This window comes from Euprymna scolopes, chromosome 10 (genome assembly GCF_053919585.1).
Source record: "Euprymna scolopes isolate OS-2025 chromosome 10, ASM5391958v1, whole genome shotgun sequence".
Classification (NCBI taxonomy): Eukaryota; Metazoa; Mollusca; class Cephalopoda; order Sepiida; family Sepiolidae; genus Euprymna; species Euprymna scolopes.
Genome location: NC_136491.1, coordinates 133709020 through 133724596, shown reverse-complemented (window position 1 = coordinate 133724596; position 15577 = coordinate 133709020). Strand labels below are relative to the sequence as shown.

The 15577-nt window shown below is 35.1% G+C and overlaps 1 protein-coding gene across 1 annotated transcript in view; it reads right to left on the bottom strand.

Annotated features, from left to right (window-relative positions):
- The window catches only part of LOC145286548 (solute carrier organic anion transporter family member 2A1-like), a 102668-nt gene that overhangs the window by 39272 nt on the left and 47819 nt on the right, over nucleotides 1–15577 (bottom strand). The window contains exons 5-6 of the mRNA XM_080135438.1: nucleotides 14458–14697; nucleotides 11306–11470 (exon numbers count right to left, since the gene is read on the bottom strand). Coding sequence (XP_079991564.1) covers nucleotides 11306–11470; nucleotides 14458–14697 — 405 coding nt within the window. The remainder of the gene's footprint in view (nucleotides 1–11305; nucleotides 11471–14457; nucleotides 14698–15577) is intronic.

Here is a 15577-nt window from a genome sequence, read left to right as displayed (position 1 = left end):
TGATTTTTTTTTTTTTTTTACATGGGTGTCACCACTTATCAAGGCCCAGAGGCCACTCAAGGATAAGGGTTAATAGGTATACATTAGTCATTGTGATTTTAGCATAGTAAACAGTGGGAATTTTGTAACTTGGATTACTTGAAAAAGAAAACTGTTCGAATGATTGAAAACAAAATAACAATGTAAATATATTGATAAGAAAAAAACAAAAACAAACGAAGTTTCCGTTTCAGGAACCCGAGTTTAATTTTATGTCGTAATCATTCAACTCGTTAGCGGTTTTATTCAGCGATTAGGGATAACCATACGACATATCTAATTACCAAAGCGATTTTTTTTTAATTTTTTTTTTATTAAAACTAAACCTGTTTATGAACCAATTTTTTTAAAGCCAACACTTTAGTTATTTTGAGAGCGTGCAACTGCACCCGAAAGGTTGATTAGGAAACTCCAAATCCTTTTATGACTCGGAAAAAAAAGGGGCTTTTTATCGGCTTAAATGATAAACTAATGTTAAATATTAGTATTTGCCATCGATTCTGAAATAAAATGAAATCCTGACATTGTGATCATTTTTGCAGGTGTTATGTGCCAAATATTGAAATAAGAATGTTTAAATTCAATTATTGTAATTTAAGTCTTTAATTTTAAAGTCGATTTTATTTATAAAATATCTTTTTAGAAATCAATCTCAAAAACAATCTGAACAATAAATCTCTTTTGTTATGGCTAAGTTTTTGTCAAGGGTAGAAATTATAATAGACAAGTATTCATCCATGATGACATTTTACCGATTTCCTGGTTTACAGGTATTCTTGCTAAATTTCTTCGAAAGAATTGACATAAACAATACTTCAACTAAATACGTATATTTCATGCAATAATGACTTTTATTTCTTCTGACTTTTCCTAAACTAAACATAAAACATCGGTTAGGGTTAGTTTAACATTCTGTAAAAGTACCTTCCGTTTTTTTTTGTTTGTTTGTTTTTTTGTACTTCTGCAGAGAAGGTAAAAAACCGATAAAAACTGGATATATTTTTCGTGTTTTTATTCAATTTAACATGTTTATTCAGCTCGAAAAGAATACAGTGTTTACCGATGTGTTGGAAAATTCAAGATGGCGTCTCACACATTCTTTAACACCGTAAGTTTGGGAAAAGGTGTTATAAATAAAAAACTATACAAAATACTATTAAAAACCCGCCGAATATATGTCAACCTATGTCACGGTAACATATATTGAGCGAGTTTTTAACAGTATTTTAACCGGTTTTTTATTTATTACACCTTTTTCCAAACTTACCGTGTTAAAGAGAGAATCGGCCGCCATCTTGAATTTTCCAATACATCGGTAAACACTGTATGCTTTTCGAGCTGAATAAACATGTTAAATTGAATAAAAACACGAAAAATTTGCCTTTGATAACATTTATTTGTTATATATTTGTTTTTTGGCAACTTATTCGAATCTATGTGTACAGTAATACAAACCCGAAATGAATTTAAGACCACGAGTGAAATGAGAAAAAGAAGTCAGCGGGTTTGGTTGCCATAACAACGTGACGGTAGTGAACGTGTGTGTGTGCGTGTGTGCGCGTATTTCGTGTAGTTTAGTTTCGTATAATAGTTTCGTATTTTTTTAATTTGTAAATAACAAGTTATTAAAAAATTAAACCCTTCCAAGATGGACAATAAATAAAGCCGTAATATTTTATGGTAAAAGTAAGAGCGTAGAAACGATTGTTTTTTAGGAGATGTGATTATTGGATTAACCAATCAGAAATCGTCTGTGGCACACACACATCTCTGTTTTTATAGATATATAGAAGATAGATATAGATATAGATATAGATAGATAGAAGATAGAAGATAGATTAAATGTTAAATAGATTTTGTAAATAGTACAGTTGAAATGATTAGAATATTTCCAATATGTAAGAAGGTGTAGGTAATTAGTTACAGAGATTTAATATAATGTGATATGCAAATGAGCATAAGTCATTCGATATGGGGGTGGTTTGTAGAATAGTATATAAAGAAATTAGGCAAAGATTCTTATGTCTCCTATAACAGAAACATCCTAAAATGGGTTCTAATGTTTCTCTACCAGGAGAGATCTACCCTCTTACCTCCTTTATATTTCGTTGATGGTGGAGAGCTGTACACACAGACAGAAACACACGAACCCTATTACTTTATAAAAATATAGATAGATATATGTATATATATTATATTATACTATATATATATGTATATATATATTATATTATATTATATATATATATATTATATTATACTATATATATTATATTATATTATACTATATATATTATATTATATTACATTATATTATATTATATTATATATATATATATATATATATTATATTATATTATATATTATACAGGGTGTCCAAAAAGTCACTTTTGGGGAGGGGTTGAACGTTAATATATTCTTTACTTTTGATGATATCTTTCTGTAATTTTAACACAATCTGATTAAGACATTGAGAAATTTAAAAAAATAAAATGCAAAATTTCAACAATCTTTATTCATGAAAAATAATGTCTTTTAAATGTTGCCCATTTTCAACTTTTAAATGTTGCCCATTTTCAACTTTGCATATCTGTGCTCTTTCCAAAACATGATTCATGCAGATTGCAGAATCTCTGGATTGCGATTTAACTCCCTTATTTTGTTCCGCGAGTTGGAAGACCGCGAAACGTCAACCCGTTAAATCCTGCAAGAATTCAAGGAAAACATCAGGAACGAAATAAGGAAGTTAATTGCAATCCATACATTATGCAATCTGTCATGCATAATGTTTGGAAAAATCACAAATATGCGAAGGGATAGGCAACATTTTAAAGACATTATATTAAAGAAATAAAGATTGTTTGAATTTTCCAATACTTTTAATCTTTCCCAATATCTTAGTCAGATTGTGTTAAAAATTACAGAAATATATCATCAAAAATAAAGAATTTATTTAAGTTCTAAATCATTCAGTGACTTTTTGGACACCCTGTATTATATTATAAAACTTAAATCGTTTTGCTTAGGCATTGAAACCGTCCATCTAGTATTACAGCTTCCGGTTTGAAAAATTCTGCGCATGTCTAAGTAAATAACAAAGCCATGTAAGCTTTTCATTGACATTTTTTTTTTGCGTTTAAAATATGCAAATAAAAATAAAACTGTAAACCTCTTTGCTTCTTTATTACATAGATATAGTATTGTTTATTGAAAGTTGGAGTTGTTTTCAAACAAAAACGAAACAAATATGTTTACGATTCAATGTCTTTTATATATTCTGTAATTGACAGTTTATAATTTACTCACAGCAATTTGCCTAGTCATTGAAATCCGTGTTAATCAAATAAAATTATTTAATGAGACGTTGCGAGCTTTATCGTTATTTCATGGCAAGCGCGCATCTGAACTTCAATCTATGATCCCCCTCGCTAAACTTTCATAAAAAAGACTTGTCTAGCCAAAACCAATATCAATAATTTTCTACACTCTTTATTTGTGCCTAAATCTAAATGTAGATTCCATGAACAAAGCTTCTTTCTTAGAACTGCACGCCTGTGGAATTCTCTGCCGTCTGCCTGCTTTCCATCTGACTACAATCTTGATTGTCTTCAAGTCCAACGTAAACAAGTTCTTGATGAACCGTCCCCTAAGTAATCCAATTTACAAAATTCCCACTTCTTATATTTACTACGCTATAATCACAATGTCTAATGTATACACATTAACTCTCATTCTCGAGTGGCATCTTGGCCTTAATATGTGGTAATTCCTATGTATAAAAAACAACATAATAACATCTAACCTTTTTGTAAATATTTTCTTAAAAATTGGTTTGTGTTTAAAAAAGAAATATCGGACAAGATTGGAGATGAATGGCAAAATACTTTCGATCCCTACATCACATAACCCAAATTCTCATAATCAATAATATGTTACTATGCAAACAATGTGTAAACAATAATATCAAAATTAAACAATTTTAAATATGCAGAGCTCCTTTTTCAAAAATAAACTGTTGTAGGGTACAAATCACCCCAATTTGAGTACGAAGTGGAATTAACCAGTCGTATGAATGCCACTGGTTTCAGTGACTAAATAGAGACTTCTATACCATGTTTAGCAGAATGCTATGAACTCTTACCCGGTACTTTTCGGATTTGGCATCGGTTCCGACAGCATACAATTTTTGAAAAAGTCCTGGTGACTACCCATTTGACCACTATTTGTGTGTCATTTAAGGCATTTTTCAGTGTTTGGCTATAGGGACCGACCCCTTCTTTGGGTGAGTGGTTCTTTAAGCATTGTTGTTGTTTTGTGCCGCTATTGAGCTTGTTATTAACTGTTTTTGTTTTCTATTTGTTGCAGGTAATCTAGCGTTAGTTAAGGGGGACCTGAATTGCTTTGCTAGCGAGCGATACACAGGTCAAGTAGTTAGATGTGGATTTATTTGCTTCCCCACTGAACAAATTAGGCACAAGGCCGTTTTTTAATGTGGAAAGAGAAGGGGAAATGGGGACCGGCTGCCCGAGGAGTAGGAGAGCTGGATAGTGACAATTGGTATGAAAGGGTTTCCGCTACATTGACCAATAACTGATTGCCACAATGGCAATGATCTTTGCTTGAACTTTGAGCCCAGCCCCGCAGGAAGGGGGTGCGAGTTGAAGTCAAGTAGTTAGAGTTAGGTTAAAAAGAGTCTCCAATGAAGCCGTAAACGTTGACGCTGCTGAGTGTGGGGCCGCCCTAAGACGCGGTTCGGACGGGTACATTCGGGGGGTAAAAAACCTGGAAGGGCATACTCTCGTATCGGCACGAGAGATTTGCAATGGGTCTTGACAACATTTGGAGGAACGCTTCACTCAACTACCCAGACTCTGCGGCCAGGAGTTTGGCAGCTATTTAGCTAGCTCACCTCCTCTTACTGCGGCCCCGAGCGGCTACCTGCGAGGGGATGGTTGCGGAGCGTGAGATCATTACTGCGTTGAAGCAGGTTGGCTACAACAAATCTCCGGGGCTCGATGGTTTGCCCTACGAACTGTTCTTGAGGCTGGCTTCTTATGTTCGTGCTTCTTCTGAAGGGCGTGTTTTACCACTGGTTTTCCCAGGGCTGGATCCCGGGGCAGGTTACCAAGGAGTGGTCACGCTTCTGAAGAAGGGAGAACGGCGTGAAGGGGGAAATCTAGATGACTATAGGCCCATCACTCTGCTCAATGCAGAGTTGAAGATTTTGTCCCGTGTTCTTGCGAACCGACTGCAGGTTGTTATCAGTGTCTTGGTCGAGCCGGATCAAAACAACTTGCACTTGATATGCATGATCATAGAGGGTTTAGAAGCCGACACAGAAGCCGCACTGATCAATTTAGATCAGTCCAAGGCGTTCGGTAGGATTGACGATGGGTTTTTGAGATCTGTTGTGGAGACCGCCGGTTTTCGTCCGGACTTCCGCAATGAGTCTCTGTTCTGTATCGTGATCCCACGGAAGTGCAAGTCAATGGTAGGTTGTCGGAGTCCTTTGGAGTCTCTCGGTCAGTGCGCCAGGGGTGCCAGCTGTTGCCTGTGTTATATGTCCTGGCATTGGAACCCTTCCTTCACAAGTTAAGGGACGAGGCGGCTGGACCAGTCATGCGTGGCATAGCTCTACCTGGTCGCAAATTTGCCAGGGTGTCCGCGTACACTGATGATGTCACTGCGTTCATTTCACAACATAGCGATATTAGAGCGATGGAGGCGATCGCTGAGTACGAAGTTATCACGGGGCCGTAATCAATCGCAGCAAGTCCATCAGCCTGCAGTTGGGCGCCTGGACCGGGGTTAACTCGCTTCCATGTGCAGTCGGCTGGACAGATGGCTCGGGTAAGATCCTCGGAGTGTGGTTCGGGCCTGGACTCCAGCTGGACAAAAATTGGTCGAAGGTACAAACGAAGGTCGAGTCATCAGTAAGGATTTGGATTCGGAGGAAATTGTCCATGAAGGGTCGTGCGGAGGCATGTGCAACGTGCATGTTTCCGCTAATTCTTTACAGCTTGTCTGTTCTTTCCCTGCCTGCGGACCGCTATAAGGCTTTAGAGTGCCTCCTGTTTAAACTTCTCTGGAAGGGAGGAAAGCTGTATGTCCGTAGACAGGTCTATACGCAGAAACTTGGTGAGGGAAGCTTAGGAATGCCTGACCTGAAAAGTAACAAGCACGCCAAAAGATTGGCGATCCTGAGTCGGACACTGCTTGAGGAATTGCACTGGGTACCAGCTCTGGAGCAAGCTTTTCGACAGCTCATATCCGCCCCTGCCGCTGAAGGTCGCAGAGAACCAGTGGGGGAATCGCAATTTCTCTCCAAATGCCGAGCCGCCCTTAGGTCATTGCCGGGTTCCAGTGACCTTGCGCGGTCTAGGAGAAGGCTATATGAGGATTTAGTGGTGGGAACCGCAAACGATCCTCTGGTGGAGCCGCTGCATCTGTCGAGGGGGGAAGTTCTCTCGCTGTGGAGTTGGGCGCCAGCCAGTAGCTATATCAATAATTGAGAGTTTTCCATAACATGAAAGCTGTGCGAGACGTACTTTGTCAGACTGGCCAGGGACCGCAGGGATAGAAAATATTATTATCCCCACTGCCCACGTTGCAATGATAAAGAGGAGGTGAAGACGAAAGAACACACGTTCTTTCATTTAAGTGGAGTTCGGAGACTCTGGGAGTATGTCGGAGAGTTAACAGCTCGTATCGACCCCGAGCGATCAGTGCTACTTTATTTAGCATACGTTGTTGACAATGTGGACCCGCCGTTTGGTGGGGAGAAACGGTTGGTGTTTCTAGCGATCCTAGCCATAGCTAGGTTAGTGACTTGGGTTTCATGTCTAGGCATTGTCTATGAGGGGCAATCTGTTTCAGATCACAATCTGGTTGTTTATTTTAAGCATCAACTTAAAATAAAGATATTTTCTGATAGCGGGAAAACATATTTTTTGCACGCAAAAATACAATAGCACGAAGCAAATTATTTAGTAACATGTCTAGGAAAAGTATCAATTGCATTTTAAATATAGAACTGATTCAATTAATAAGGACTAATAAATACCAAGGCAGTAATATTGTGCTACATAGTTCCATACAAATAATTTTAAAAAAAAGCACTCTTTTTTTGATCTCTTTAAAGTCCAATATTGCGAATCTGGCCTTTTTAAACAGTTTCGCCTTTAAAAATTGTATCATCTTTTTCAAAGCATAACGTTCGAACTAAGAGAGGGAACATGCAGAATATTATATAGATATAGCCTCTAGATTTTGTTCACTGTGGTTAAAAGTAAAGAACCTTACCTCATGCATCGTGCGGCTCGTGTTAGGAAAGAAAAAAAATAGAAAATAAAAAAATGGCCGCCCGCTGGTATTTATGGACTTAAAATCACGTGATGTGACGATCGGGGGGAGGGGGGATCAAATGAGATGTGGTTGGGTCTCTCTATAAAAGAGCCGTATTCTTTATTTTGGGCGTCAGTGTGGAAAGCGCACAGAGAATAGAACAATTGGATTTGAGTTTGAGACTTTTGATCTGAGGCTGAGTTCAAATTTAACGTCAGTCACCGATAGCTTTCATCCTAGATAATTAATATTTAATGATTTTAGCAAATAAACCAGCAATTCCATTAAAGTCGTTCACAAAATTATTTCATCTGGTCGAAATAACTATAAATTGAAGCAACCACAAACAATGGAAATAATTCTGTATTCGTCGGTACAGAACTGCTTAGCTTTGTTTTATTAACTGTTTTTCTGGATGAAAAGATTTTTCCTTTTGTTTTGTCTACTTTTCACTTTTATTAAAGAGTACGCAAAGTCTTTTTTTTCGGTCTGGTAAAGTATTAATTTATCAGATTGTAAAAATACTTCGAGCACACCAGAAAGAAAAAAACTGATATATATACATATTATGATTGCAACGCCTTGTCATCGAGTGCCACTCCCTCAGAGCCTAAAAATGACTCTTTTTAGTCCTACCAGTGAATTCACACGCTCAAGCAAGCATGACACGGTCATTGAGATCAATTAGTACATGCTTTCAGAGTTTCAAGCCTCCACGCGTCACAACTTTTCCATCGCCACAGGACCATTTTATAGACAGATGCCTGAGGGAGTATCTATACACATATGATGTTACAGTCTTAGCTTTGTACGTCAGCTAAGTCTCTCTCTCTCTCTCTCTCTCTCTATCTCTCTCTCTCTCTCTCTCTCTCTCTCGGTTCAAAATGTTGAGATCCAGCAACAAGTAAGAGCAAGATAGCCAGCAACAAATTAAACTGCAGACCAGCTTAATGCGGGCACTGGTCTCCCGTTTTATGTTTTTTTTTAAATCAGAGATTTGCTTCTCCTAGAAAGGTTGCCTTCACCATGGCTTACGGGAGCCCTCTCCACCGCAACACACACACACATACACACAAACGCACACGGTGCTAGTTTGCCGTTGACTCCGAAAAAGGGTTCATTTGCCCTTTGGAAGGTCTTGTTTTTAATTCTTCAGGAAGACTAGACATCCTCCTAACCAAATCAGTCTGGTGAAGGAACCAGTTTAGTTGCCGGTGACACGACCATGAGGCAGGTAGTACTGGGTTACATGGTACCAGTAGCATGTGACATGACCTCACACATACACACGTGTGTGTGTGTGTGTGTGTGTGTGTGTGTGTGTGTGTGTGTGTGTGTGTGTGTGTGTACGCCTGTTTCTGATTTTTTGTTTTGCTTTTTTTTAATTTTTTCCTTTGAAAATTGATTGTAACGCTGGCTATGGAGCAGCCAAACCAGCTGCCAACATTGCCCTACTTTTTTATTGAAACCAGCCAATAGCTCTTTTTAGTATCCTCGTTGTTCCCTTAAGTGCAATTGTCTGGATCTCTTTTGCACTTGGTTCACCAGGAATATTAGTTAGGTAGGACTTCAGGTTCTTCTTCATAAGCGATGTGGCACCTATAATAACTGGTATGATTGATATCTCTCTAAGATTCCAGTTTCTTTTCATATCATGCATGACTTTGATATTTAGTCTGTTTCTCCCTTTCAGCTCTGTACAAAACTCCATCATTAGGGGCACTCACTTCAACCAAGGTTGCAACTCTCTCTTACTTATGTGTGATCACTAACATGCAGTTTTCTCTCATGTGTTAGATTTCAATCACTAATTTAATGTTACTCCATCTAAATTCATGATAAAGACATTTACAGAATCTGCTATTAAATTTCATATTAAAACACTCCAGAAAACGAGATAAATTCCAGCCACATTACACTTTGTAAATTAAAATCAAACTTCAAGAAAATTACATAAATTCATTCAATGGATCAAAACCCTACACACAATGTTTTCCTTACATTTCTCTAAAATTCTAATTTCACTTATCGTTCAACAAATGTACGTAAATACTAAATACGCTTCCTTTCTAATGATTTTCTGTTTATCTTTTAATAAGATATAAAGATTGATAAGTTTCTTAATAGTACTCGTCCCTCTCCTTTGAAGACATTGGTGTAATTTTTACCGATGCATAAAGTCTCCTTCTGAAATTTTAATTTTCTATATATTTCCTCCTCTTTTGCTTTCGTTTACTTCTCCATTTTTTACTGTTCTAAAATAATTATTATTAAAAAAGTTCTTTTGATTTTCATCTTTCCACTTCTCTGTCTGATGATTTTGATGTAATGAAGTTCTTTTGTAGCAACGACATTAATTTCCAAGAACTTTCCCCGAATAAAACGTAATCGCGATCCTTCTCTCTGACACCTGTCTGCTCGAACGTTGTTTCGAACGCGCTGTTCTGTTTGAGTACGTTGTTTTGTAGTTTTTTTCTTTTTCTTTACAGTGATGTCATTTCGCACCCTGCTCGGAATTTGCCTCCCCGAATTTTATCAATGAAAGCTGAAATTTTAATTCTTATATCGAGTTGTTTGCTCATATTGCTTTATGTATTTGTGTATTTGATCTCTCTCTTTCTCTCTCTCTCTCTCTCTCTCTCTTTCTCTACACACATATATATATATATCTTTCGCACTCTCTTGCTTATTCTCTCTCTCTCTCTCTCTCTCTATATATATATATATATATATATATATATCGCACTCTCTTGCTTTCTCTCTCTTTTTCTCTCTCTACACACACAAACATATATATATATATTTATATATATATATATATATATATATATATATATATATATATATATATATATATATCCCTCTTCTTCTTCCCTAATCTTTTTATTATGTCTCGGTAGTCGTGGGAAAAGCATATCTTATTTTTCTTTTATTAATATTATTGGAATTTTCCCCTTTTCTTTTCTTTGTACATATTTGTGAATTATTCCATGGATTTCGGCCTTTTGGATTATTTCGGACCATCTTCCACTTACGTGATTTCCTTGGATTTTACTTGTGCAAATGGAAATTCAATTAACTTTCTTGGAGTTATATTTTTGGATTTTACCGTCATTGGAGTATTTACCTTTCACCAGACTATCCATTCACGTGTAAATCACCTTTTTCTTCACCATATTCCCTCTGCTTCACTTTTTGTTATCAAGTAAGATCTTTGACTTACTTGTAGTTTCATCAAATACTTTTGTATGCAAAATCCAATCCCGCATTTTGCTAATTCTTACCCTCTGATGAGAAGGAAAGTATTTCTTCGAAACTCCGCGGATTAAGGACTATCCACTTATCAAGTGTTTCCTTTTCAGATTAAATATGTTTTTAACTCTTTTTCAAAGTGTTTTTTAACATGTTTTATTAACTGTTTGCTCTTATATCTATCTATCTATCTATCTATCTATCTATCGATATATATATATATATATGTTTGTGTGTGTAGAGAGAGAAAGAGAGAGAGAAAGAAATAGAGTGCGAAAGATATATATATATATATATATATATATATATATAAAATATGCATGTATATATATATAGTAACTTATTAATACATACGCGGCAATGAATCTTGAATCTCCACATCAACTTCCGGTTTCATTTTCGTATAGAATCACAAGACTAACATTTTAGCCTGCAGATTCCCTACAGGAATGAAACGCGGAAACCTTTGTCTAGGTTAATTGCCATATTTATTTTTATAACGTACTGCCTAACTCTAATCACATATGTACTAGGCACTATTTAAGTAAATACTAAAAATCGATACATAACATCTTGTTTTGTTAGAATATTTTATATGAACACATAGAATAATATGTGAGTGTGTGTGTGTTTTAATAGAATGTGTATGAATTAAAGCACGTATATTTACCCAGATATGCATTCGATTTCCAAGCCGGTAGAAAGAATTGGACTTCAACATATTTTGCTTCGAAAGACAAAACGCCTGCAACTCCAGTAAACTCTATGGAAAGGGAAATGATAAGTAACACATAGGCACGCGTCCGAACAAGTCGCAGAATTGACTTGAGAAAACCTACAATTAAAAATGAATAACATAATCATAAACATTGCAGTATATTTATCATCAAAATAATTGAATATTTATAATTATATACCTGTGCAAGATTCGTGGGAAAAAAAAAATTATCAGAATGCTCGATTATAAAAAAACTAATAAAATAAAAGCGTGGTATATAATATTACAGCCGTATTCCTGTCTGTTTATTTTTTTACAATTGGGTTAATATATACAAATGGTCCATAAATAGATTTTATTTCTTAAAACGGACTCTTATATACTTTTATTCCTGTATAATTTCCGCATATACTATTCATTTGAAAGGAATCAACATTCAAGAGGTTATTTCATTTGCATATTGCATTGAAGAAAATCTGTTTTTGCTCTAATTCTTTTACGGAAATTAGTAATAAAATTGTTTAGAAATATTATATAAAATTTATTTATTTATTTAATTTTTAATTTAATTTTAATTTAATTGATTTTTAATTATTATTATTATTATTATTATTATTATTATTATTATTATTATTATTATTATAACCAAGTTGCGTTTAAAAACAGAATTATGTTTTCATTTAACCTATGAGTTATTTCCCTTTAAGCTATGAGATTTTTTTCCATGTTTGAATTTCATAGATGAAGATAACTGTTTTATGCTTCCAAAAATATAGTCAGCTTTCAGAAAAATCGTAAAAAATTAGGATATTTTGGTATTGTTATTATTATTATTATTATTATTATTATTATTAAAAATAATAATAATAATAATAATAATAATAATAATAATAATAATAATAACAACAACAACAACAACGAATAGTATGTGATCAAACCGGCAATATGCTTTTTACCTTGCAATACCGGGTATGTACAATTAGTTTATTTATATTTGTGCTACAGAAGATCAGAAAAGCATCGGTACTGTAGGTTTCAAATAAAAAAGAAAGAACCGATATATGGTTGTTTTTGTCGAACTGTCTTTAGCCTCTGTATATATATATATATATATATATATATATATATATATATATATATATATATATATATATATATATATATCTGGCCGGAATGTTTTATCAGAATTTCTTAAACACACATACACACACATTTATATTATTAATTCCTAACTAAATTACATTGGTTAAATCCCTCAAATTCATTAAACAATCAGACTATAGAGTCTTCTTTCTGGTTCTTAAAAAGTAGTTGATTCTTTAATTCTTCAATTCTATTGACAATGCTTTTTTGAGAGTACATTTCTCAGAGAAGTTAAACTATGTCTCTCTCTCTCTCTCTCTCTCTCTCTCTCTCTCTCTCTCTCTCTCTCTCTCTCAGATACAAACCTGGAATTTTCTACGTCTCAGTGCAGTACATGCAGTGGTTAGCATTCCTATATTAACACCCATCTGGTACTGGCCAGGTCATCGTTTCTTATCTTCAATGAGCTAACGAGAACTGGTGTCTACACATGATTATGCTGTATACCAGTACCATATGGGTGACCATTTTCGAAATCGACGAAAGAGTCCATTTTTACTACACGCACACACACACACACACACATATATATATATATATATATATATATATATATATATCCTAATTTAAATTTATTTCCACTTAAATCCATCGCTCATGTTTACATTTGCTAGCCCCCCCCTCTACAACTCTCTCAAGACCAGCCTATTTTATTCGCTCCACTTTATGCCATTTGAACTCTTCAGCACATGAACTGTTATTTCAATGGATTGGATTTTACTCCCACATTTTACTACATGATTTTTCTACACGGATTGTCTATTCTTTTTCTAACCCCAGACATTTTTAAAGAGATTCTAAAGGATATCTTACGGAGCCGTTTTTTTTTCTAATCGCCCACCTATTGCGAATTTTTGGAAATTAATAGATATTTACAACCATACATATTGGACTTTGCTGAGTATTCGCTTTCATTTCATATATAAACTTACACTTTTCTTTCAGTTTTCTTTCTTGAATGTTTTCAAAAAATTGAGCTAACCAGCAAAAATGATACTTTGAAACTCCATGGAATAAAGAACTTTTTACTTTTATTTCTTGTTTGGAATAAAATATTGTAAATTTAATTCTACAATGTCTTGACTCTTTCTACTTGTAATTTCATTTTAATATTTTCTTCATATATGCAATAGTTTTGTCGATAGTAAAATGTTGTCCAGGGCAGATACGAGATTTTGTGTGTGTGTGTGTGTGTGTGTGTGTGTGTGTGTGTGTGTGTGTGTGCGCGCGCGTTAACGAGGAGTTCGGATATATTTAACTGATGAGCCCAAATGAGAACGAAACCGGAGTCTTCGACTTCCGACCTGTGGTTTTTATGGCTTGTGTGAGCTATGATGGTGTTTGATTACGGAAATAATTATATATCTCACATTCGAAAATCGCTTCTAGCGAGCGTAAAATCCTACTTGTGAGATATCGATGTGGATTCTTATTGGGTGACCACTTTTTTGTTGAGAAAAGGTAGGTATATTTCATAATCTGGCTTCGGCCGCGGATTGCTTGATTTGTGTTAGCCAAATAAACGTTCTTGTATGTTTCGCGGTATCCCAGGTTACAGGGCACACGTCTCTCATACAAGTAACTCCGGTTTTGAATCCCAACTGATTATCCCAATTTAAGTCAAAACTCGAATCTTGAACTCCCGATCTGTGGCTTTCATTACTTGTGTGAACTGCGACGTTGTTTGCTTGTGGAATATATATATATATATATATATATATATATATATATATATATATATATATATATATTTCTCTAAACTCGCATATTATGATATATATATTTTTTTACACAGGGGTCACCACTTATCAAGGCTCGGGGTCCACTCGATGATAAGGCTTTATCGCGAGATGAATATTTTCAGATTGAAATGAGATCATCGAATAAAATAAATATATAAATATGGTTGAGACCAGTGAAATACGATCAGTAGACGATTAATGAAAAAGGCAGTTACTTACCTTTAAGCGAAATTTTCAAGGAGGAACGTGTATCGCCTTTATTATATACCGCATGAGTGTTCGTCCATTTCATTTGTAATTTAGGTGTCGGTATATTTTTCCATTTCTTGGTTTTCTGTGGCATTTTTCTTGGGAACAACATAACCGGAATCATAACGATGAAAGATACACAACCAAATACAAGAAAACCTAGCCACCAGGCTCCGATCCATCGTGGATCTTCCGGGGTCAAATCCGTTTCTGTTGAATAATAAACAAACTAATATGAAAATATAATCGAATATAGAACTAGCAGACGGAAACTAGTTGGTTATGAGGCCAACTTTTTTGCAGCTTTTTGTTTTTGGAACTCCACTTTTATTAGTTAATACGTCTTTATGGTATTTGTATTTCGTCTCTGTCATCACAGAAGGAATAAGTAACATCAATAACGTTTGGGTCTTATTCGGATCAGAACGCTATAATTGTCTCACTCCCACTAAATGAAAAAGAATTTTTTTTCAATTCAAAAATTTCATGTAAAATTGATTAGTAGAAATCTACACAGAATTGGATGCAATAGCCCAACATTTGTCCAAATCTGCCTTGAATTGCCGAGTCCTTGGTGCATTTATTACATCTCTTGGAAGTCGATTCCAAAGGCCATTGATCTTATTAAAACGGCTTTCTTATAATTCAACAGAAATCGACGGCGAACAGTTCTGATGATGCTTGCCTAGACTCTTTTTTATGCAGGAGTAAATAATAGGTTTTGAGAAATATTTTAATCATGCTTGACAAGATTATAGGCTAAAATAACATCGCAATATAATCGTCGATGCTCCCGGGAGAAAATTTGAAGCTCTTCGGTCGGATTGTGTAGGGCAGACCTGATAGAGCTCGCAACATTCCAGTAGTCAAACGCTGGATATCACGTATTAGATATAGAGCAGAAGCATGTTCTAACAGTGGTAAGACGTGAAAGAAATATTTCTCAAGTGAGTTTGCAGAAGGACTTTATTATATAAAGAAAGGCCGTAATTTTCTTTTCGTCCGACTAAAAGTCAGAAACTATATAAAATACTAGTGATGGGATAATTAATTAAAATCGTAAAAGTTGGGATTCGTGAAGGTTTGAACG